The following is a 21,715-nucleotide window of genomic DNA, read 5'->3' as shown; positions in this document are numbered from 1 at the left end:
AATTGCAAACAGTTGTAGTGCCAACACAAATCCAAACACCCATTTATCCCCATTCTTTACATTTTGTTGGTTAACCGATCCTGTATCAATGATAATTACCCATAATGCCATGCATGTTTACCTTATTCAGCAGCCTTTTATGTGGCAACTTATCGAATGCCTTCTGGAAATCCAGGTACACCACATCCACCGAGTCCCCCTTGTCCAACGCACTCGTCGTATCCTCAAGTAATTCTAGTAAATGCGTTAAACGTGACCTGCCGTTCATGAATCCATGCTGTGTCTGCTCAATGAGACAATTTCTACCCAGATATCTCACCACTACTTCCTTGAGAGGTTCAAGCATTTTCTCCACTACAGAAGTTAAGCTAACGGATCCTTTTTGAAAAATAGTGGCACCACATTTGCAGCTTCCAGTCTGTCAAAACCAGATATCCAACAAATTTTCGTGAATTATCACGAGGTCTATTTGTTATTCTCCGCCCCCCCCGCCCCCTTTCCCAACATCTCTTTTAGTCCCTGGGATGCATTCCATCAGAGCCAGGAGACCCATCTACCTTTAGGCTGTTATCTTTCCCAACATTACCTCTTTACTGAGAATGATTGCTTCTGTATCCTCATCTGCCATTGCCTCCATAGGCCTGCAACAATGAGAGTATATAGACAGTATGTTCCTGTTAAGGCCAAGGCTGGTAGGTGTAAAGAGTGCTGCCTGACGAAAGAAATTGAGGGCCTGGTCGAGAAAATGAAGGAGGGATATGGCAGGTACAGAGAGCTATGTTTGTGTGAATCCCTAGAGGAGTGTAGCGGCAGTAGGAGTATACTCGAGGTAAACCAGGAGGGCAAAAAGTGGACATGAGATAGCTTTAGGAAATAGGTTTAAGGAGAATCCAAAGTGATTGTACAAATACACTAAGGACAAACGAGTAACCAGGCAGAGAATAGGTACCCGCAAAAGTCATCAAGGCTGTCTGTGGAACCGCAGGAGGTGAGAGCGATTCTGTATGAGCGGAGAGGTTTTACAAACAAAATGTGCACATCGGAAAACACAAATTTGAATGTTTCAGTCTCGTGTTTTCAGTAAACGGGGAATTGCCTCAGTGTGGCTGCAGGCATGAGTGCACGCCGCCATCTTTATTCAGGACAAGAATTCACTGGACACGTGCGGAGCCGCCAGCTTTGTAGGGGGCAAGGTGCAACCAGGCGCATGTTCAGCCTTTCTCTGGTACAGAGTCATTGGGCAGGATTTACACAGAGCACATTCAAACTCAGAGAAATGGATGTTTATTTCTGGATTTGTTTCGCCATTCATTTAAATGATTTGGTATCGTAAATGAGTTTGCAGGTCATACAAAATTGGAGATATTGTGGATAATGAAGAAGGTTACCTCAGATTACAATGAGATATTGATCAGATGGGGTTTAATTTAGATAAATGTGAGGTGCTGCTGTTTGGAAAAGCAAATCAGGGCAGGACTTGTACACTGAATGGCAAGGCCCTGGAGACGTTTGCGGAACAAAGAGACCTTGGATTGCAGGTTCATAGTCCTTGCAAGCCAAGTTGCAGGTAGATAGGATGATGAAGAAGGTGTTCAGTATATTTTCCTTTATTGGTTCGAGCGTTGAGTATAGGATGTGGGAGGTCATGTTGCTGTACAGGACATTCGTTAGGCCACTTTTGGAATATTGTGTGCAGTTCTGGCCTGCCTCCTATCAGAAGAGTGCTGTGAAACTTGAAAGGTTTGAAAAAAGAATTACAAGGATGTTGTTCGGGTTGGAGGATTTGAGCTGTAGGGTGAGGCATAAAAGGCTTGGGCTGTTTTTCCTGGTGTGCCGTAGGCTGAGTGGTGATGTGATGGAGGTTTATACAATCATGAGGGGCATGAACAGAGTAAATAAACAAGGTGTTTTCCCTGGAGTGGTGGTGTCCAGATGTAGAGGGCATTTAGGGTGAACGGAGAAAATTTCAAAGGGGCCTAAAGGACAACTCTTTCATGCAGCGGGTGAAGTGGTGGAGGCTAGTACATTTAAAACATGTTAAAGGCATCTAAATGGACACATGATATGATTAGGAAGCATTTACAGGGATATGGGTCAAGTGCTGGCAAATGGGAATACATTAGGCTTGGATACCTAGTTGGCGTGGATGAGTTAGACCGAAGGGTCTGTGTTGGTGCTATACATCTTTATGACTGTGGGATCATAACAGCTTACACTGTTCTGCTTCATCTCTGGGCTCCCTCATGACCACTTTGTCAATATCTAGCTTCCTCAGTCTCAAACAATGGGTGTATATTTGGTCTGTTTAGTATTTTAGTATTACTTTTACAGACATTTTTGTAAGTTAATTTTTCACTGCCGCCCAGCCCCTGACCATCTGCTGCTTATTAATTGTTTTCTGGAAAATCTTTGACAGTCAAGAATTCTTTTTTCCAATAAGCAAGTGCGTTTTCCTTCCATTTCTAACTATCAAATTCTGCACCATTTTCATTCCCTGTAATCCGTTTTGCACTCCCTGAAATATCAACTGTGTTTCTCCTTCCACAGATACCAGTGATTAATGCCAAAGCCCCTGTTGCCTGGGGAGAGGGTGATGTTTTACTTTCTTGTACAGCTGCAGTTTGTGTGGTGAAGGTGCTCCTACAATGTGGTTGGGTAAGAGACATTACAGAGTATTCATTACAGCAACAGTGATGATCTGAAGATCATGTCCAATTAAAGAACAGTTTGTAGTTTTGTTATCCTGCTTATAATTTCACAAAAATATTATTGGGAACTTTAGACATAAGGCCAGAGAAGGTCAGGTGACCAAAAGCATTGCCAAATAAGCAGGTTTTGAGGAATGTCTAAAGGAGGAAAGCAGATCTGTGAGGTTTTAGCTGTGAATTTCAGACCTTTTTGCTTTGGCAACTGTAAAAGCAGCCACACAGGTGAGGTAATGAATTAACAGATCATTGGGAGTCTTGAACAGAATGGGTTGTCGAGATCTCAAAGGGTGTGTGTTGCAGCGAGCTCGGGATGATCACAACCAGGAATTGAATCAAGAGTGAGAATTTTAAATTGAGGGATGTGGGCAGGATGCTGGCAGGTGAGACTAGATTGGATTGGGATATCTGGTCGGCATGGACGGGTTGGATTAAAGGGTCTGTTTCCATGCTGTACATCTCTGTGGCTCTATGTTGTTGATTATGAATAGGAGCCTTTTGATGGATCGACAAATTTTGGTACGAGGGAGTACTTGGGCAGCAGAGATATAGTGTTTCTTGAGATTACAGGGAGGTTGAATGTGGGCAGCTGGCCAGGAGTGTGTTTGGATAATGAAGTCTAGAGATAACACCAGGTGGATGAGAGTATATGAGCTGATACAAGGGTAGAATCAGCTAGAAATAGTGATCTTGGAGTGGGACTGGGCTGTCGCTCTCACCTCACCTCTAGGATTCAGCTGGTTGCCAGATTGTGAATCAGGGCGGTAACACCATCGGGAGCTGAGTGGCCCTGGTGGAGCCTAAAGTGAGTGTCGCTGAGCTGGCTGTTGCTGAGCAGCTGCTGCTTGGTAGCCCTGTTGATGACACCTTCCATCACTTTACTGCTGATGGAGTGTGGACTGACAGAGGGAAATTGCCTGGGTTGGATTGCCCTGTGTTGTTGTGTTGAACATCCCTGGGCAATGTTCCACATTGTCGGTAGATGCCAGTGCTGGAGCGGTACGTGGCTTGGTGGGTGGCAAGTTCTGGAGCACAAGCCATCAGTATTATTGCCAGAATATTGGCAGGGCCCGTAGCCTTTGCACTACTTTACCATTTCTTGATGTTATTCAAACTGAATCGAACTGGCTTAAAACTCACATCTGTAATGTTAGAAACTACTGGAGAAGGCTGAGATGGATCATCCCACTTTGCACTTCCGCTGCAGATTGCTGCAAATGCTGTCATCTTATCTGGTGCATGGATGTGTGAGGCCCCTCCATCAGTAAGGGTGGGGATTTCTGTGATGCTTCCTCCAGTGAGTTGTTTAATTGTCCATCACCGTTCACAACTGGGTGTGGCAGAACTGCAGAGCTCCGATCTGTTCCATTGGATGTAGGATCGTTTAGCTCTGCTTGCTGCTGATGCTGTTTGATGCAGATGGTCCTGTTTGGTAGCTTCACCAGGTTGGCACTTCATTTTTAGGACTGCCTGGTGCTGCTCATGGCATGCCCTCCTTTCCTGTCCATTGTGATGGGTGAGAGCAGGATTTACAAACCCATGAGATTACAGATTGTGCTGGAGTACAGTTCTGCTGCTGTTGATGTCCCACAGTGCCTCAGAGATACCCAGTTTGAGATCCTACTTCTCTTCGAAGTCTGTCCCATTTAGAACGGTGATAGTGTCACTCAACACAATGGAGGTTTTTCTCAACTTTAAGCCAAGACTTTGTCTCCGAAAGGAATGTGTGATGGTCGCTCTTACTGATACTGTGATGGCCAGATGTATCTGCTGCTGGTCAATTCATAACAATGAGATCAAGTATGTTTTTCCCTCTTGTTGGTTCCCTCACCACCCGCTGCAGACTCAGTTGAGCAGCTATATCCTTTAGGATCTGACCAGCTCTGTCAGTAAATCTGTTGCAGAGCTAGTCTCGATTGTGGACATTGAAATCCTGTACCCAGAGTATGTTTGACACCATTTTACTTCCTCAGTGCTTCCTCCAAATGTTGTTCAACATGAAGGAGAACTGATCCATCAGCCAAGGGAGGACGGGACGTGGTAATCAGCAGGAGCCATGAGACATCCTGGTCTCCGGAGCCAATGTTGTGTACTCCCAGGGCAAATCCTCCCTGTCTGTACACCACTGTGCCACCACCTCTGCCTGGTCTGTCCTGCCGGTGGACAGGACATATCCAGAGATTTCAGGAGAAAGTGAAGACTGCAGATGCTGGAGATCAGAGTCAAGAGTCTGGTGCTGGAAAAGCACAGCAGGTCAGGATGATGAAGGGCTGTGTCTCGAAACGTCGATTCTCCTGCTCCTCGGATGCTGCCTGACCTGTTGTGCTTTTCCAGCACCACATTCTCGATATCTAGGGATGGTGATGGTGGTGTCCGGTCATTATTTGTAAGGGATGATCCCGTGAGTATGACTATGTCAGGCTGTTCCTTGACTAGTCTGTGAGACAGCTCTCCACATTTTGGCAACAAAAACCATATGTTAGTGAGGAGGATGTTGCACCATCGAGAGGGCTGATTCTGTGGTTGTAATTTCTGGTGCCTTGTTTGTTGCCAACTGGTCCATCCAGTTTCATTCCTGTGTTGAGACTTTGCAGTGATTAATACAGTGAGCAGCTGGCTGGGCCACTGTCAGATTGGCAGGATTTTTTTCGCCATTGACAATGGTTTCATGGAGATCAGAAGATTCCTAATACATTGTTTTTTTTTCTTGAATTCAGATTCCACCATCTGCCAAGACGGGATTCGAACCAGGACTTCAGTCGTTTGTTTTAATATTCTGGATAAAAGTTAAATACATCAGGTTTGTTCACTCATTTTAAATATCACTAACCCTGGTTTTGTTTCTTTGTAAAACACTGTCCATCATCCTGTCTCCTTCATCCTCCCCTCCATCAACGAGTGAAGAGCTCATGGAGTTTCTCTGTCGCTAAGACTGAGATAATCCGATCTGCTGCTTCCCTCCCTCCCACTAGCCCACTGAGCCAAACTGCCTCACGTGGTGTTCCTGGTTTTTATCCTAAACCTACAACTTTCTCCAGTCTCTTGTCAAGCCTTATCAGAGCTCACCTTGACCCTTTACCCTAATCTCGGTAAACTCACTTTCCAACTCTCTTTCCTCCGCTGCCGCCTCATCACTCCCCCTCGCCAATTCATAGATATTGTTCCTTGTTCTGTCTGTTGGTCTTTTTTGGTTATGTCCTTCTCTCCCATTCTGTGGAAAACTAATATTTGACCTCACCGTTGTTGGAAAATCCTGCTCCATCTCCACTCTCCCTTTCCTTTCTGAATTCCTTGCATTTGGTGTCCCTCAACGATCTATCCTTGGTCTCTCCTGTATCTCACGTACATAGTGCCAGGAGGTGATATCGTCCAAAAACACTGTGTTAGGTTTGACATGTACACTGATGATACCCAGTTCTCCCTCCCGATCATCCCTCTCCATTACTCCACTGTTACTCAGTTACCAAACTGCTTACCACATTGCCACTACTCGATTAGCTGCAGTTTCCTCCAATGAAACATTGTCACGGTTAAACCCATGGCCTTACCTTTACCTTTCTGCTGAGCCCCTCCCTCCCACTGGGAACTCTCTGAGGCAGAACGATACTCTTCACAATATTGCTGTTATATCTGACCCCAAGGTGACCTTCTGATCAGACATCCACACAATCACAACACCAGGAATTCCAATCTCTTAAACATTGCTTTTCTCCACCTCACCCCAGCTCCATTGCCACTGAAACCCCTTACCCGCGTCTGTGTCGCCTTAAACCTGAATCCAAAACAGAACCCTTGATTCCATGACTCAGAATCTGATTTCAGACTCCCCTCTCAGTATTTACGCTCAGACACATCCTCTCAGTATTTATCCTGTCAAACCCCTTAAGAATCCCATCTGTCTCAATGAGATCACCTCGCTTTCTCCAAAATCCAGTGAGTAGAGTCCCAACCTTTTCAGCCTTTATTTAAAAGATAATCCCTCCAAACTAGGGATCATCTAATTGAATTTTCCTTGAAATGCCTCCAATAAAGTGACACATTTCCTTATCTGAAGGGACCAAAACTGTTCTCATTACGGCAGATATGGTGGTGTAACCAGCACTTCCACATGTTACTCTCGGGCATATACTCCAAACTCTAATACTGAAAACCTTTGAAACAAAACGTTCCATTCCCCTTCCTGATTCCCTGTTGTAACTGTGTGGTAGCTTTCTGTGTTTCCTGAACAATTACCCCTGGTCCCTTTGTGGTGCAGCTTTCTACAGTTTCTACCATTTAAATAGTACTTTGTTCTTTTATTATCTCCTCCAAAATGAGCAACTTCCCATTTTCCCAAGTTACACCCCATCTGGCAACTTGTTGCCCCCTTCTCCTGTGCATCTCTCTTTTCATAATCCTCTTAGACCTTTACAGTTATGCCTTTTCTAGGAGATATTCCCCCCTTCCCATTCATCCAAACGTTTACTGGGAGCACTGGGCAGTGGGAAGCAGGCAGAGTTGCTATCTTTTTAGGGATACGCTTTGGAGTGATTGAGAGGATCTTCCTACCCATTGGTCAGGATGGAGACAACTTGCCCATCGTTAGGCATTAGCCTTTCACACCCATGTCTTATTGATGAGGCAGAGCGGCAGCACGGAATGAAAGAAAAGAAAGTCATTCTTGTTCCCCATATCTCACTGACGCTTGGGTCATTTTCTCCAATGTGTCAAAGAACTGCTGTGTTCAGTCACATAAGATCTCAAGTTGGAATCTCCTAGAAACCCACAGATTTCCCCCTGAGTTGACTGCTGATGTCCTAAAGGGTCATATGTACAGTAATCCTGGGCAACGAGGAGGGGATGGTGTGAGTTTCTAACTTGAACTGAGAGTGACAGATTTTGTAAACTTGTATTACAGGATATTATAGGTGGACATTCAGATGGTAATCTCAGTAAATGTTAATAGACAATAGATAAATGTATGGTCATCCACTTTGGTGGCAAGAACAGGAAGGCAGATTACTACCTCAATGGAATCAATTTAGGCAAAGTGGCAGTACAGAGAGACCTGGGTGTTCTTGTACACCAGTCAATGAAGGCAAGCATGCAGGTACAGCAGGTAGTGAAGAAGGCTAATCGCATGCTGGCCTTCATAATAAGAGGAATTGAGTATAGAAGCAATGAGGTGCTTCTGCAGCTGTACAGGGCCCTGGTGAGACCACACCTGGAGTACTGTGTGCAGTTCTGGTCTCCAAATTTGAGGAAAGATATTCTGGCTATTGAGGGAGTGCAGCGTAGGTTCACAAGGTCAATTCCTGGAATGGCGGGATTACCTTACAATGAAAGACTGAAGCGACTGGGCTTGTATACCCTTGAGTTTAGAAGACTGAGAGGGGATCTGATTGAGACATATAAGATTATGAAAGTATTGGACACTCTGGCAGCAGGAAACATGTTTCCGCTGATGGGTGAGTGCCGAACCAGAGGACACAGCTTAAAAATATGGGGTAGACCATTTAGGACAGAGATGAGGAGAAACTTCTTCACCCAGAGAGTGGTGGCTGTGTGGAATGCTCTGCCCCAGAGGGCAGTGGAGGCCCACTCTCTGGATTCATTTAAGAAAGAGTTGGATAGAGCTCTCAAAGATACTGGAATCAAGGGTTACGGAGATAAGGCAGGAACAGGATACTGATTAGGAATGATCAGCCATGATCATATTGAATGGCAGTGCAGGCTTGAAGGGCTGAATGGCCTACTCCTGCATCTATTGTCTATTCAATGTGTCATGTAATCCTTTTATGATGACCTGTTGAGTGTAAGGTTTATTATTCGAATGTGTAATTTTTGTATAAGGATACCTCCGAGAGGGAGCAGAATATTCTTAAAGGGGACAATAACTATTTTCGGGGGGGTGGGGGGGGCTGTTTATTGGTATCAATGACATTGGAATAGAAGAGTTCACATTGTTGGATCATTTGAATCTCTTGTGGGGTAGAATTAACCTCCATCAGAAGGATGGATTGTCCCGGCACTGGAAAGGAAGAGTTGCTAGTGCTATTCAGGAGGCATTAGAACAGTGAAGGAATGTGGGTAAACCAAAAGAGAAAGTGAGGAAAGAGCTGAGTCTGAGGCTGGTACAGTTCAGATGTCAAACAGTCAAGGCAGGCAAAGGCATGGCAGAGAACGAGGTAGGACTGAGCAGTTACACTGCATTTATTTCAATGTAGGAGGCCGGATAGGTCGGGCAGATGAGCTCAGGGCATAGTTTTGAACATGGCACTGGGATATTATAGCAATTACAGAGGCATGACTCAGGGATGGATAGGACTAGCAGCTTAATGTTCCGGTGTATAGATGCTATAGCAAAGATAGAAAGGGGGCAACAGAGCAGGGGGAAGAGGTATTTTTGATTAGGGATAACATTACAGCTGGGCTTCAAGAGGGTATTCCTGGGAGTACATCGAGGCAAGTTATACAGGTGGAACTGAGAAATAAGGGATGATCTTCTTACTGGGATTGTACTATTGACCCCTCCTCACCCCTTCCCCAATAGTCAGCAGGGAATTGAGAAGCAAATGTACAAAAACATCACTTATCTGTAAGAATAGTATGGTTGTATACAAGACTTGACCTTTTTTATTCATTCACAGGATGCGGGTGTCACTGGCTGGGCCCAAAGGGCAGTCACATTGCTGTGGGTCTGGAGTCACACGTAGGCCAGACCTGGTAAGGATGGCAGATTACTTCCCTGAAGAATATTATGAATCTGATGGGGGTTTTTTCGCAACAATCGACAATGGATTCATAGTCTTTCATCGATTCCTAATTCCAAATTTTTATCGAATTCACATTCCACCATCTGCCGTGGCAGGCTTCACACCCAGAGCTCCAGAACTTTATCTGGGTGTCTGGATTATCCGTTTAGCCAAAATATCACTAGGCCATTTGGCAGGGTGAGTGACTGAGGTATCCGTAGGACAGCACATCAGCACCAAAATTCCCATGGTCTCTGCGGAGCATAGAAAGGGCTGGGGAGGGAAATATATTCCTGGTGGTGGGGTCTGACTGTAGGTAGCGGAAAAGTCGCTTTATCTGGTGATAAGTGGGGTGGCAAGTGAGGACCGGTGGATTATATTCTTCTTGTGGTTGGAGGGGTGGTGTAAAGGTGAAGGTGCAGGAAGTGGAGGATATGCATTGAAGGGCATTGTTGATCATGTGGAAGGGAGATGTGGTGCTTGAAGTAGGAAACCTTTCTGCGATGTCTTGGAGTGGAATTGTTTCTGCTGGGACCAGATATGGCGGAAGCAGAGGAATTGAGAGTACAGGATCACGTTTTTACTGAATATACTCGAGGGTAATCAGGAGAGCAAAAAGGGGACATGACATATCTCTAGGAAATAGTTTAAGAAGAATCCAAAGAGATTTTTCAAATACATTAAGGATAAAATAATAACCAGACAGAGAATAGGACACCTTAAAGATCAAGAAGGCCATCTATGGAACAACAGGAAGTGGGAGAGATACTATGCTATTCTGTTCTAGAGAGTTTGGAGAAATAATAGTGATAACTTGAAAAGTGTCCATATTACAGAGGAGGTGGTACTGGATGTCTTAAATCGTAGCAAGGTGTATCCCAGAAACTTGTGGAAAGCTAGGAAAGTGATAGCAGTGCCCCTCCCTGAGATATTTATATCATCGTTTATGACAGGTGAGGTGTTGGAAGATGTGTGCCATTATTTAAAAAATTAGTAAGGAAAGGCCAGGGAGCAAGAGGACAGTCATCCTGACGTCAGTGGCAGGCAAGTTGTTGGAAGGGATTCTGAGGGATAGGATTTACATGTATTTGCAAAGACGAGGAATGATTAGTGATAGTCAACGTGGCTTTGTGTGTGGGAAATTCTCTCTCTCTAACTTGATTGAGTTTTTTTGAAGGCAGACTGTGGACGTTGTCTATATGGACACTGAGCAGACTGGTTAGCAAGGTTAGATAACATTGAATGTTGGGAGAACCAGACATTTGGATACAAAACTGGCTTGAAGGTAGGCGGCGGAGGGTTGATTTGTGGACTGGAGGCCTGTGAGCAGCAGTGTGCTGCAGGAATGGATATGGAGTCCTTAAACAAATGACTTGGATGTGAATATGAGGTATGGTCAGTAGGTTTACAAAAGACACCAAAATTGGAGGTGTAGTGGACAGTGAAGAAGGTTAGTTCAGAATACAATGGGATCTTGATCAGATGGGCCAATGGAGCAAGGAATGGCAGATGGAGTTCAATTTAGATAAAGGTGAGCTGTTGTATTTTGGAAAGACAAATCAGGGCAGGACGTATGCACTTAATGGTAAAATCCTGGGGAGTGTTGCTGAACAAAGAAACCATGGTGTGCAGGTTCATTGTTCCTTGAAAGTGGTGTTGCAGGTAGGAAGGCTAGTGAAGGTGGCGTTTGGTACACTTAAATTTTTTGGTCAATGCATTGAATACAGAAGCTGGGACGTCATATTGTGGCTGGACAGGACATTGATTAAGCCATTCAGGAATTCTGTTTTAAGTTCAAAATTCCCTGTTTTGGGAAGGGTGTTGTGAATCTTGAAAGAGTTCAGACAAGATTTACAACAATTTTGCCAGGGTTGGAGGATTTGAGCTAAAGGGAGAGGCTGAATAGGGTGGGGTTAATTTCCCTGGAGAGTCGAAGACTGAGAGGTGATTTTACGGAGATTTATAAAATCACGAGGGGCATGGATATGGTGAACAGCCGGAGCCTTTTCCCCCCAGGTTAGATGGGTCCAAAACAAGAGCACATGGGCTTAAGTTGAGAGGGCAAAAATTTAAAAGGGATCTAAGGGGCCACGTGTTCAAGCTGAGCATGGTGTATGTGTGGAATGAGCTGCCAGATGAAGTAGTGGAGGCTGATAGAATTACAAATTTAAAATGCATCCGATTGGGTACATGAATAGGAAGGGTTTCGAATGATACGGACCAATAGCTGGCAAACGGGACTCCATTAGTTTAGGATTCCTATTTGGCATGGACCAATTGGACCAAAGGTCTGTTTCTGTGCTGTACATCTGACACTAATAAATGAAAATAACATGTATCCCTCTTTTGTGGAGAGCTAGCAGAAGCACAGATAATTGTCCTTGGAGCTGAGAAGGTTAAGCAATGATTTCGACCAGGTGCAGATTTGTTTCCAAGGTATTTAATTTGCAGAGAGAGAGGAATTGTTAACAACGTCACAATTTTAGTAACTATTTTCAAGTAATTGACAACTAATGCAGGGTGAATATGTGAACATTATTTTATTCAGTAAATTCTGAGCAGCTGGAACAGTCTGAATGGCAGCTGGACACAGATTCAACAGTTATTCATAAACAGATTTGGAATTTAACTTTTTAAGCAAAGGTTTGGGGGGCTAAGGGCAAATGGGAGGGGAGTTGGGACAGATTTGCAGCATCTCCAGAGGGAGAGAGTATAGCCCCAATGGGCTGAATAGCCCCCAGCCCCATGCTCTGTGATACTGCCCCATTCACTGTGAATGATGAAGCTCATCCCAGGGCAGAGAGGGAGGATACTACCACTCACCTCACAATGGACCTCAGGTGATTGATGTCAGCGCAGGCCAATAGGAGGCAGAGGGTGGGACTTGTACACGAGGCAGTACCAGTTTATCTTCCAACCAATCGGAGTGAGTGAGGGTATCCTTAAGGCGGGAATTAAAGAAAGGCACATGTAGCAGAGATTTGAGAAACTGGAGGAGATTAGAGATAGGGAGCGTTCTGTGGCTGGAGAGGAATTATATAAGTAAGGAAGAATTGTGAGGCTGGATGAGGTGACAGTGATCGGGAGAGTTGTGAGGATTGAGGAATTTGGAGATAGTGAGAATTAGAGTCCTAATGTTATACAGCAAGGAAATAGGCCCTGTGGTCCAACCAGTCCATGCCGACCATAATTCCAAACTGAACTAATTGTACCTGCCTCTGTTTAGTCCACATTCATCCAAATATTTCCTATTTACGTACTTATCTGAATGTATTTTAAATATTGTAATTGTATTCACAACTATCACTTCCTCTGGAAGTTCATTCCACACGTGTAATTTTTAAAAAAAAAAAAAATCCTAATGTCTTTTCTCAAATCTTTCTCATCTCTTCTCAAAATGAATGCACCCGAATTTTGAATTCCCCTCTCCTGGCCATTCACCTTTATCTACACTCTTCACAATTACATAAACCTTTTAATAAGGTCACCCCTCAACCTCCTAAACTCCAGTGAAAAAAGTCCCACCCTTTCCTGATAACACAATCCCTTCATTCCCATTAATATTCCAGTAAATCTCTTCTGAACCTGCTCCGATTTAATGATATCCTTCCTATAACAGCACAACCAGAACTGGGTTTAGAATTCCAGAAGAGGCCTCCCCAACATCCTGTACAACCTCAACATAACGTCCCAATTCCTATACTCAAAGGTGTGAACAATAAAGGTAAGTGTGCTTGAACACCTTCTTAACCACCCTGTCTACATGTAACACAAACTTCAAAGACATGAAGCCCTCGGTCTCTTTGTTCCATATCACTACTCAACGCCTTACTTGTAATGAGTGTAAGTCCTGCCTTCGTTTGTTTTATCAAGATGTAATATTTTGCATTTATTCCAATCCAAAACTCCTTTGAGTATAAAGGCAGTAGGTGTATAATTAAGAGGGAAATCAGGAGGCAAAAAGGGGACCGTGAGATAGCTTTGGAAGATAGGGTTAAGGATAATCCAAAGGGCTTTTATAAATACATGAAGAACAAAAGGCTAACTAGGGAGAAAATAGAGACCCTCAAAGATCAGCAAGGCAGCCATTGTGTGGAGCTGCAGGTGATGGGCGAGATAGGAAACAAGTATTTTGCATTAGTGTTTACTGTGAAGAAGTACATGGGAGATATAGAATGTGGGGAAATAAATGGTGACATCTTGAAAAAAAGTCCATATTACAGAGGAGGAGGAGGTGCTCGATGAGTGGCTAAGGAGCTGGTGCAGGGGAAAAGGATTCACATTTTTGGATCGTTGTGATCAACTCTGGAGTAAAGTTGACCTGCATAAGAAGGATGTATTTGGGTACCTGATTTGGAAGGTGTCTAATATCGAGGCCGGGAGATTTGTTAATGCTACTCGGGAGGCAGTAAACCAGCGAGGAGTAGGTGTGATCGCAAATAGATAGTGAGATTAGAGCTATCTCTGAGACTGGTACAGTTCAGAAGGCAAATAGTCATTGCAGGCAAGGGCAAGGCACAGAACAAGGTGGGATTTCGCAGTTACACTGCATTTATTTCAATGCAAGAGGCCTGACAGGGAAGGCAAATGAGCTCAGGGTATGGTTTTGAACATGGCACTGGGATATTCGTGGGCGGCACGGTGGCACAGTGGTTAGCACTGCTGCCTCACAGCGCCTGAGACCCGGGTTCAATTCCCGCCTCAGGCGACTGACTGTGTGGAGTTTGCACGTTCTCCCCGTGTCTGCGTGGGTTTCCTCCGGGTGCTCCGGTTTCCTCCCACAGTCCAAAAGATGTGCAGGGTCAGGTGAATTGGCCATGCTAAATTGCCCGTAGTGTTAGGTAAGGGGTAAATGTAGGGGTATGGTGTGGGTTTCGCTTCGGCGGGTCGGTGTGGACTTGTTGGGCCGAAGGGCCTGTTTCCCCACTGTAATGTAATGTAATGTAATCTAATGTAATGTAATGTAATCTAATCTAATATCATGGGTATTATAGAAAGGACTGGCAGCTTAATGTTTCTGGGTATAGATGCTATAGGAAGAATAGAAAGGAGGACAAGAGGAGGGGGAGTGGCATTTTTGATTAGGGACAGCATTATGGTTGTGCTTAGGACATTCCTGGGAGTACGTCCAGTGAAGTTATTTGGGTGGAACTGGGAAATAAGGAATGGATGATCTCCTTATTGTGGTTGTCTGCGTGGGTTTCATCTGGGTGCTCTGGTTTCCTCCCACAGTGCAAAGATATGCTGGGTAGGTTCGATTGTCCAGGCTGAATTGCCACAGTGTTCAGGGATGTGCAGGTTGGGTGAATTATCCAGGCTGAATTGCCCATAGTGTTCAGGGATGTGTAGGTTGGGTGGATTATCCAGGCTGAATTGCCCACATGTTCAGGGATGTGTAGGTTGGGTGGATTATCCAGGCTGAATTGCCCATAGTGTTCAGGGATGTGTAGGTTGGGTGGATTATCCAGGCTGAATTGCCTACAGTGTTCAGGGATGTGCAGGGTGGCCCTGGCTCTGAGGGTCAGTGTCGATGTGATGAGATGAATGGTCTTATTCCACACTGTTGGGATTCTCTGATAATTCTCCTCGTTTTAAAATAGTTACAGAAAATAATAGACCAGATCTAAAAGTTAAGGTTCTAAATTAGACAAAGGCCAATTTTGACAGCACAAGGCAAGCACTTTCAAAATTTGTTTGCAGGAGGTTATTCCCAGGGAAAGGGATGGCTGGAAAGTGGGAACATAAGAACATAAGGAATAAGAGCAGGAGTAAGCCATCTGACCCCTCAAGCCTGCTCTGCCATCCACAAGATCAGGGCTGACCTTTTCATGGCCTCAGCTCCACATTCCTGCTCTCTCACCATAAGCCTTAATTCTTTTCCTGTTCACAAATCTACATTTTGCCTTCAAGGCGTTCAAGTTGATAACGTCAAATGCTGCACTCGGCAGGGAATTCCACAGATTCATAACCCTTTAGCTGAAGAAGCTCCGCCTGAACTCAGCCCTAAATCTGCTCCCCTTATTTTGAGGTTATGCTCTAGTTTCACCCGTCCCCAGTGGAAATAACCTCCCTGCTTCTATCTTATCTACTTCCTTCAAAGTTTTATTTTTTCCTCTCCAACCTCCCATTCTTCTAAATTACAATGACTATAGAACCAGTTTTCTCAATCTCTCCACATACGCCAACCCTCTCAACTCCCAACTCAAGCTAGTAAACCTCCTGTGCCAGTACATCCTTGCTAATGTAAGGGGACCAAACCTGTACACAGTACTCCAGGTGTAGCCTTCCCAGCACCCTGTACAGCTGCAGCATAACCATCCCGCTAGCAATGAAGGACAATATTCCCTTCACTGCCATAATTACTTGCTGCACCTGCAAACCAACTTCCTGTGATTCATGCACAAGGACACCCAGCTCCCTCTGTACAGCAGCATGCTGCAAGTTTTCACCATTTCGTCATCAGTTTGCTGTTAGTCCAACTAAAATGGATAACCTCACATTTCCCAACATTGTCCTCCATCCGCCAGATCCTTACCCACTCACTTAACATATCTGTATCCCTGTGCAGACTGACAGTGGCCTCTGCAGACATTGCTCTCCCTTATCTTTGTATCAAATGTGAACTCTGACACCGTACACTTGGTCCTCAACTCCAAAACACTTGTGTAAATTATGAACAGTTGTAGTGCCAACAGTAATCCAAACACCCATTTATCCCCATTCTTTATTTTTTGTTGGTTAACCGATCCTGTATCAATGATAATTACGCACAATGCCATGCATCTTTACCTTATACAGCAGCCTTTTGTGTGGCACCTTGTCGAATACCTTCTGGAAATCCAGATACACCACATCCACCGAGTCTCCCATGTCCAACACACTCGTCGTATCCTCAAATAATTTCAGTAAATGTGTTATTAGATTAGATTAGATTAGATTACTTACAGTGTGGAAACAGGCCCTTCGGCCCAACAAGTCCACACCGACCCGCCGAAGCGCAACCCACCCATACCCCCACATTTACTCCTTACCTAATACTACGGGCAACTTAGCATGGCCAATTCACCTAACCTGCACATCTTTTGGATTGTGGGAGGAAACCGGAGCACCCGGAGGAAACCCACGCAGACACGGGGAGAATGTGCAAACTCCACACAGTCAGTCGCCTGAGGCGGGAATTGAACCCGGGTCTCAGGCGCTGTGAGGCAGCAGTGCTAACCACTGTGCCACCGTGCCGCCCACAATGCCGTTATACATGACCTGCCTTTCATGAATCCATGCTGTGTCTGCTCAATGAGACAATTTCTACCCAGATATCTCACCACTACTTCCTTGAGAGATTCAAGCATTTTCTCCACAAAAGAAGTTACGCTAACGGGTCCTTTTTGAAAAATAGTGGCACCACATTGGCAGCTTCCATTCTGTCAAAACCATCCCAGAATCCAACAAATTTTAGTGAATTATCACGAGTTGTATTAGCTATTCCACCTGACCCCCCCCCCCCCCCCCCCCCCCCCCCCCCCCCCCCCCCCCCGCCATTTCTTTTTTTTTCCCTGGGATGCATTCCATCAAGGCCAGGAGACCCATCTACCTTTAGGCTGTTATCTTTCCCAACATAAACTCTTTACTGAGAATAATTGCATCTCTGTCCTCATCTGCCATTGCCTCTATAGTCCTGCGACGATGAGAGTACATAGACAGTATGTTCCTGTTAAAGCCAAGGCTAGTAGGAGTAGAGAATGCTGCCTGTCGAGAGAAGTTGAAGGCCTGGTCAAGAAAATGAAGGAGGGATATGGCAGGTACAGACAGCTGGGTTTGTGTGACTCCCTAGAGGAGTGTAGGGGCAGTTGGAGTATACTCGAGGTAAACCACGAGGGCAAAATTGGGACATGAGATAGCTTTAGGAAATAGGTTTAAGGAGAATCCAAAGTGATTGTACAAATACACTAAGGACAAACGGGTAACCAGGCAGAGAATAGGTACCCGCAAAAATCATCAAGGCTGTCTGTGGAACCGCAGGAGGTGGGAGAGATTCTATATGAGATTCTTTTACTGAAAGAGCTAGAGTGTTTGGAGAAATAAATAATGATAACGTGATAAGTGTCCATATTACAGAGGAGGGGGTACTGGATGTCTTAAACGGTAGCAAGGTGGAATAATCCCTGGGACCTGCTCAGGTGTAACCCAGAACTTTGTGGGAATCTAGGGAAATATTTGCTGGACCCCTTGCTGAAATATTTGTGTCATTGATAGTCACAGGTGAGGTGCTGGACGATGGGCGCAATTATTTGAGAAAGGTGGGAAGGGAAAGGCCAGGGAACAATAGACCAGTGAGCCTGAAATCAGTGGCAGAGAAGTTGTTGGATGTGATTCTCAAGGACATGATTTACATGTAATTGGAAAGGCAAGAAGTGATGAGGGAGAGGCAGCATGGCTTTGTATATGGAAGTCGCTAACTTGGACTCCAGGAAGACACAAAGTTCTACATAACAGACCGGTTAGCAAGTTTGTGACTGTAGAATACAGGGAGGACGAGCTATTTAGATACAGAATTGTCTAGAAGGTCATAGAGATGTATAACATGGAAACAGACCCTTCAGTCCGTACCGTCCATGCCAACAACTTACCCAACCCAACAACTGTGTGAGAAATATGCTGTCAGGATGGGTGCTGGGTCCACTGCTTTTTGTCATTTTATATCAATGATTTCTATGTGAATATATGAGGTCTGTTTACACTAGATACCAAAACTGGAGGTGTAATGGACAGTGAAGAAGTTTACCTCAGTACAATGGGACTTCAATCATATGGGCTAAGGAGGGGCAGATGGGTTTAATTTCGATAAATATGAGGTTCTGCATTTTGGAGAAGCAAATCAGAGCAGGGCTTGTACACTTAATGAGGAGGTCCTGGGAAGTGTTGCTGAACAAAGAGACCTTGGAATGCAGGTTCACACTTCCTTGAAAGTGGAATCTTAGGTAGGCTAGTGAAGAAGATGTTTTGTATTGAGTATAGGAGTTGCGACATTATTTTGGGTCTGTACAGGGCATTGATTCAGCTACTTCTCGAATTATGCTTTCAGTCCTGGTCTCCCCGCTATAGGAATGATGTTGTGAAACTTGAAAGGATTCAGAAAAGATGCACAAAGATGTTGCCAGGGTTGAGAGTTTGAGATATAGGGAGAGGCTGAATTGGCTGGGGCTGTTTTCCCTGGGACATCGCATGCTGAGAGGTGACCTCAGTGGTTGATTCACTCGTGAGGGACATGGTGAGGGTGAACAGCCAGGGCCTTTTTCCCACGTTAGGTGGGTCCAAAACCAGAGAGCACAGGCTTAAGGTGTGAGGGAAAAGATTTAAAAGGGATGTGAGGAGCAATGTTTTCAAGCTGAACATGGTATGTGTACGGAATGAGCTGCCAGAGAAAGTGTGGAGGCTGGTACAATTGCAACATTTAAAAGGCATCTGATTGGATATGTGATCAGGCAAGTTTGAGAAGGATATGAGCCAAGTCCTGGCAAATGGGTTGAGATTAATTTAGGATATCTGGTGGGCATGGACAAGTTGGACCAAGGGGTCTGTTTCTGTGCTATACATTTCTATGACACTAATAAATTAAAATTAAGATTGGTTTCTCTTTTATGGAGAGTTAGCAGAAGGTCAGAAAATTTTCCTTGGAGCTGAGAAGGTAAAGCAGTGACTTCAACGAGGAGCAGAATTGTTTCCAGGAAATTTAATTTACAGAGAGACAGCATGAGAAATTGTTAACATTGTCACAATTTTTATGTACTACTTTCAGGTAACTGGCAAATAATGCAGGGTAAAAACGTGAAGATTATTTTACTCAGTAAGTTCTGAGCATCTGGAACAGTTTGATCGACAGCTGGATGCAGATTCAGTAGTTATTGTCAAAACAAATTTGCAATTTTCCTTTTTAAAGGAAGGATTTGGAAGGCGAGTTGGGACTGACTGGCACCATCTCCAGAGGGAGAGTGTACAGCCTCATTGGGCTGAATAGCCCCCAGCCCCTGTGCTCTGAGATACTGTCCCATTCACAGTGAATGATGAAGCTCATCACAGGGCAGAGCCATAGACATGTACAGCATGAAAACACACTCTTTGGTTAAACTGGTCTACGCCGACCAGATATCCCAACCTAATTTAGTCCCATTTGCCAACACTTGGCACATATCCCTTACTATTCATATACCCATCCAGATGCCAAATGGTATAATTGTACCAACTTCCTCCACTTCCCGAGAGAAGATTCCATCCACGCACCAACTCCAATGTGAAAGAAATTGCCCCTCAGATCCATTTTAAATCTTTCCCTTCTCATCTTAAACCTATGCCCTCTCGCTCTGGACTCCTCCATCCCAGGGAAGAGACCTTGTCTATTCATCCTACCCATGCCCCTCATGATTTTATAAATCTTTGAGGTCACCCCTCAGCCTCTGATGCACCTGGGAGGATCCCACCACCTATGTCACAATGGAGCCTGGCTGATTGACACAGCTTCAGACCAATAGGACAGTTGGCGTGATCCTCCAGCCAATAGAAGTGAATGCGGGGTGGGTCCAGTGGGCCAACACCTGACCATGAGCTTTGCAAGCGCAGTGTCACTGTGAGTGGGGAGGGGTCTCAGTGAGTGTGAAGGGACTGGGAGAGAGATGGAGTTAGTGTGGACTGGGAGGGTTGATAAATACTGTTTCAGTCTGCTAGACCTGAAAGAAATACTCGGAGTAAATTAAAATCAAAAGAACTGCGGATGCTGTAAATCATGCACAACAACCAGAAGGTACTGGAAAAGCTCAGCAGATCTGGCAGCATCTGTGAAGAGAAATCAGTTCGCATTTTGGATCCGGTGGCACTTCCTCAGGTACTGATATTACTGAGAAAAAACTATTGGTTTATATGCAGAAGGTAGAGGTTAAGGAGTAAATGATAGGTGGGGATAGAGTCCAAAGAGAGAGAGATCTGAGCAAGGAGTGGTATCAACCTGGCTAGGGGAGGGTAAATAACTGTTTATGGAGACTGTTAGTGGTTATCCATAGGTAGTGTGTAATAGCAGGCTATGTAATAACAAGGCCTGGGAAATGAGGTAGGGGGCAAAGAGAATAATGCACATCCCTGAACACTACAGGAAAATTTAGCTGGGCCTGGGAACAGCCTTGTGTGTTAAAGTGGGGGGCAACTGGATGCTCCGGGTCTTTTTTGCAACAGAACATAGATCATCAGCCGCCATTTCCACCACCGCTACTGAGATGCGACCAGGTTCCTGTCTCCTCCATTAACAGCTTTCTGCCCTCCCAGCCGGATTGTTATCCACTCTTTTGTCTTTCCAAATGTTCCAGTCTTTCTTTGGGCTCTGTCCCCAACTATTATTTACTCTTTAATCCCTATCTCCTGTAGTCCAAAGATGTGCAGGTTAGGAGAATTGGAGAATTTCCCGGAGTGTTCAGGGATGTGCATTAGTCCGGGGAAATGGTCAGTAATAGGGTAGGGGAATGGGTCTGGGTGGGTGTGGAATTGTTGGGCCGAAGGGCCTGTTTCCTGTGGGGTTTCTAATTTTCCCAACTGCCATCGGTTCTGAGGAAGGGTCACTGGACTCGTGATGACCCTTGGTGTGTGCAGGAGGAGGAAAGGGGAGAGTGGCAACAGAAACTGGATGAAATGTATCAGTGTGAATTAGAAACTCTTGGTCCCACGTTTGCAGCAAAGTGGAAGATGGCTTGGGCCTCAGGCAGTGAGAGGTGCTGGGTTATGGCTGCCATCTTTATCTGGGGCCAAGGTACAGCAAGGAGCATGCACGTGTCCTCTTCCTGGGTGGGGGCGGTGCAATTTGAAGAGGAGCATCGAACACATACCAAAAGAAGTGTTTGCCTTCACTATTCATCTTGCACTGACTATGAGCTTTGTTTTGTGAATTTATTTTATAGGATATTAATTGAGAATAATTGAGACTGGGATCTCAAAAGCAAGTTTCTACAGTCCACAGAGTCATCACGATCTGAATATCATTGGCATTTAACTGTGAAAGGAGAAAGGTTTGTCTGTTCTGTCTGTGGGAAAATATCTTCAATATTTTTGTCAAGCCAAAAGCAGAAAGATGTTCAAGTCCATGGTTGGATCACCCTTTGGGTATGTGTTTAATTCTTGGTCCTGCAGCTGTGGAAGGAGGTATTGGCTGAGACAGAGCACAGATTTATCCAAGTTACACCTCGTCTTTTTGCAGGAACTGTCAGATTTAGTCCCAATCATCCACTTTATGATGTTAAT

At 44.8% G+C, this 21,715-nt stretch overlaps 1 protein-coding gene across 2 annotated transcripts in view; it reads left to right on the top strand.

Moving 5' to 3' along the window:
• The window catches only part of LOC148148000 (uncharacterized), a 34,255-nt gene extending 12,771 nt beyond the window's left edge, over window positions 1-21,484 (top strand). Inside the window, exons 5-8 of one of the 2 annotated variants that reach the window (XM_087993986.1) lie at window positions 2,548-2,655; window positions 5,423-5,505; window positions 9,335-9,410; window positions 21,376-21,484. In XM_087993986.1, the coding sequence (XP_087850112.1) occupies window positions 2,548-2,655; window positions 5,423-5,505; window positions 9,335-9,410; window positions 21,376-21,387 (279 nt within the window). In that variant the 3' untranslated portion in view covers window positions 21,388-21,484. Of the gene's footprint in view, window positions 1-2,547; window positions 2,656-5,422; window positions 5,506-9,334; window positions 10,316-21,375 lie in introns of those variants that run through there. The other variant, XM_087993985.1, reaches the window with a different exon arrangement.
• The last annotated feature ends 231 nt before the right edge of the window (window positions 21,485-21,715 follow it).

This window comes from Chiloscyllium plagiosum, unplaced genomic scaffold, assembly GCF_037043375.1.
Source record: "Chiloscyllium plagiosum isolate Xiang-an unplaced genomic scaffold, Cpla_swu_hap1 HiC_scaffold_14, whole genome shotgun sequence".
NCBI lineage: Eukaryota > Metazoa > Chordata > Chondrichthyes > Orectolobiformes > Hemiscylliidae > Chiloscyllium > Chiloscyllium plagiosum.
Note: the sequence above shows the minus strand (reverse complement) of the source record. Positions and strands in the feature narration are given on the sequence as shown.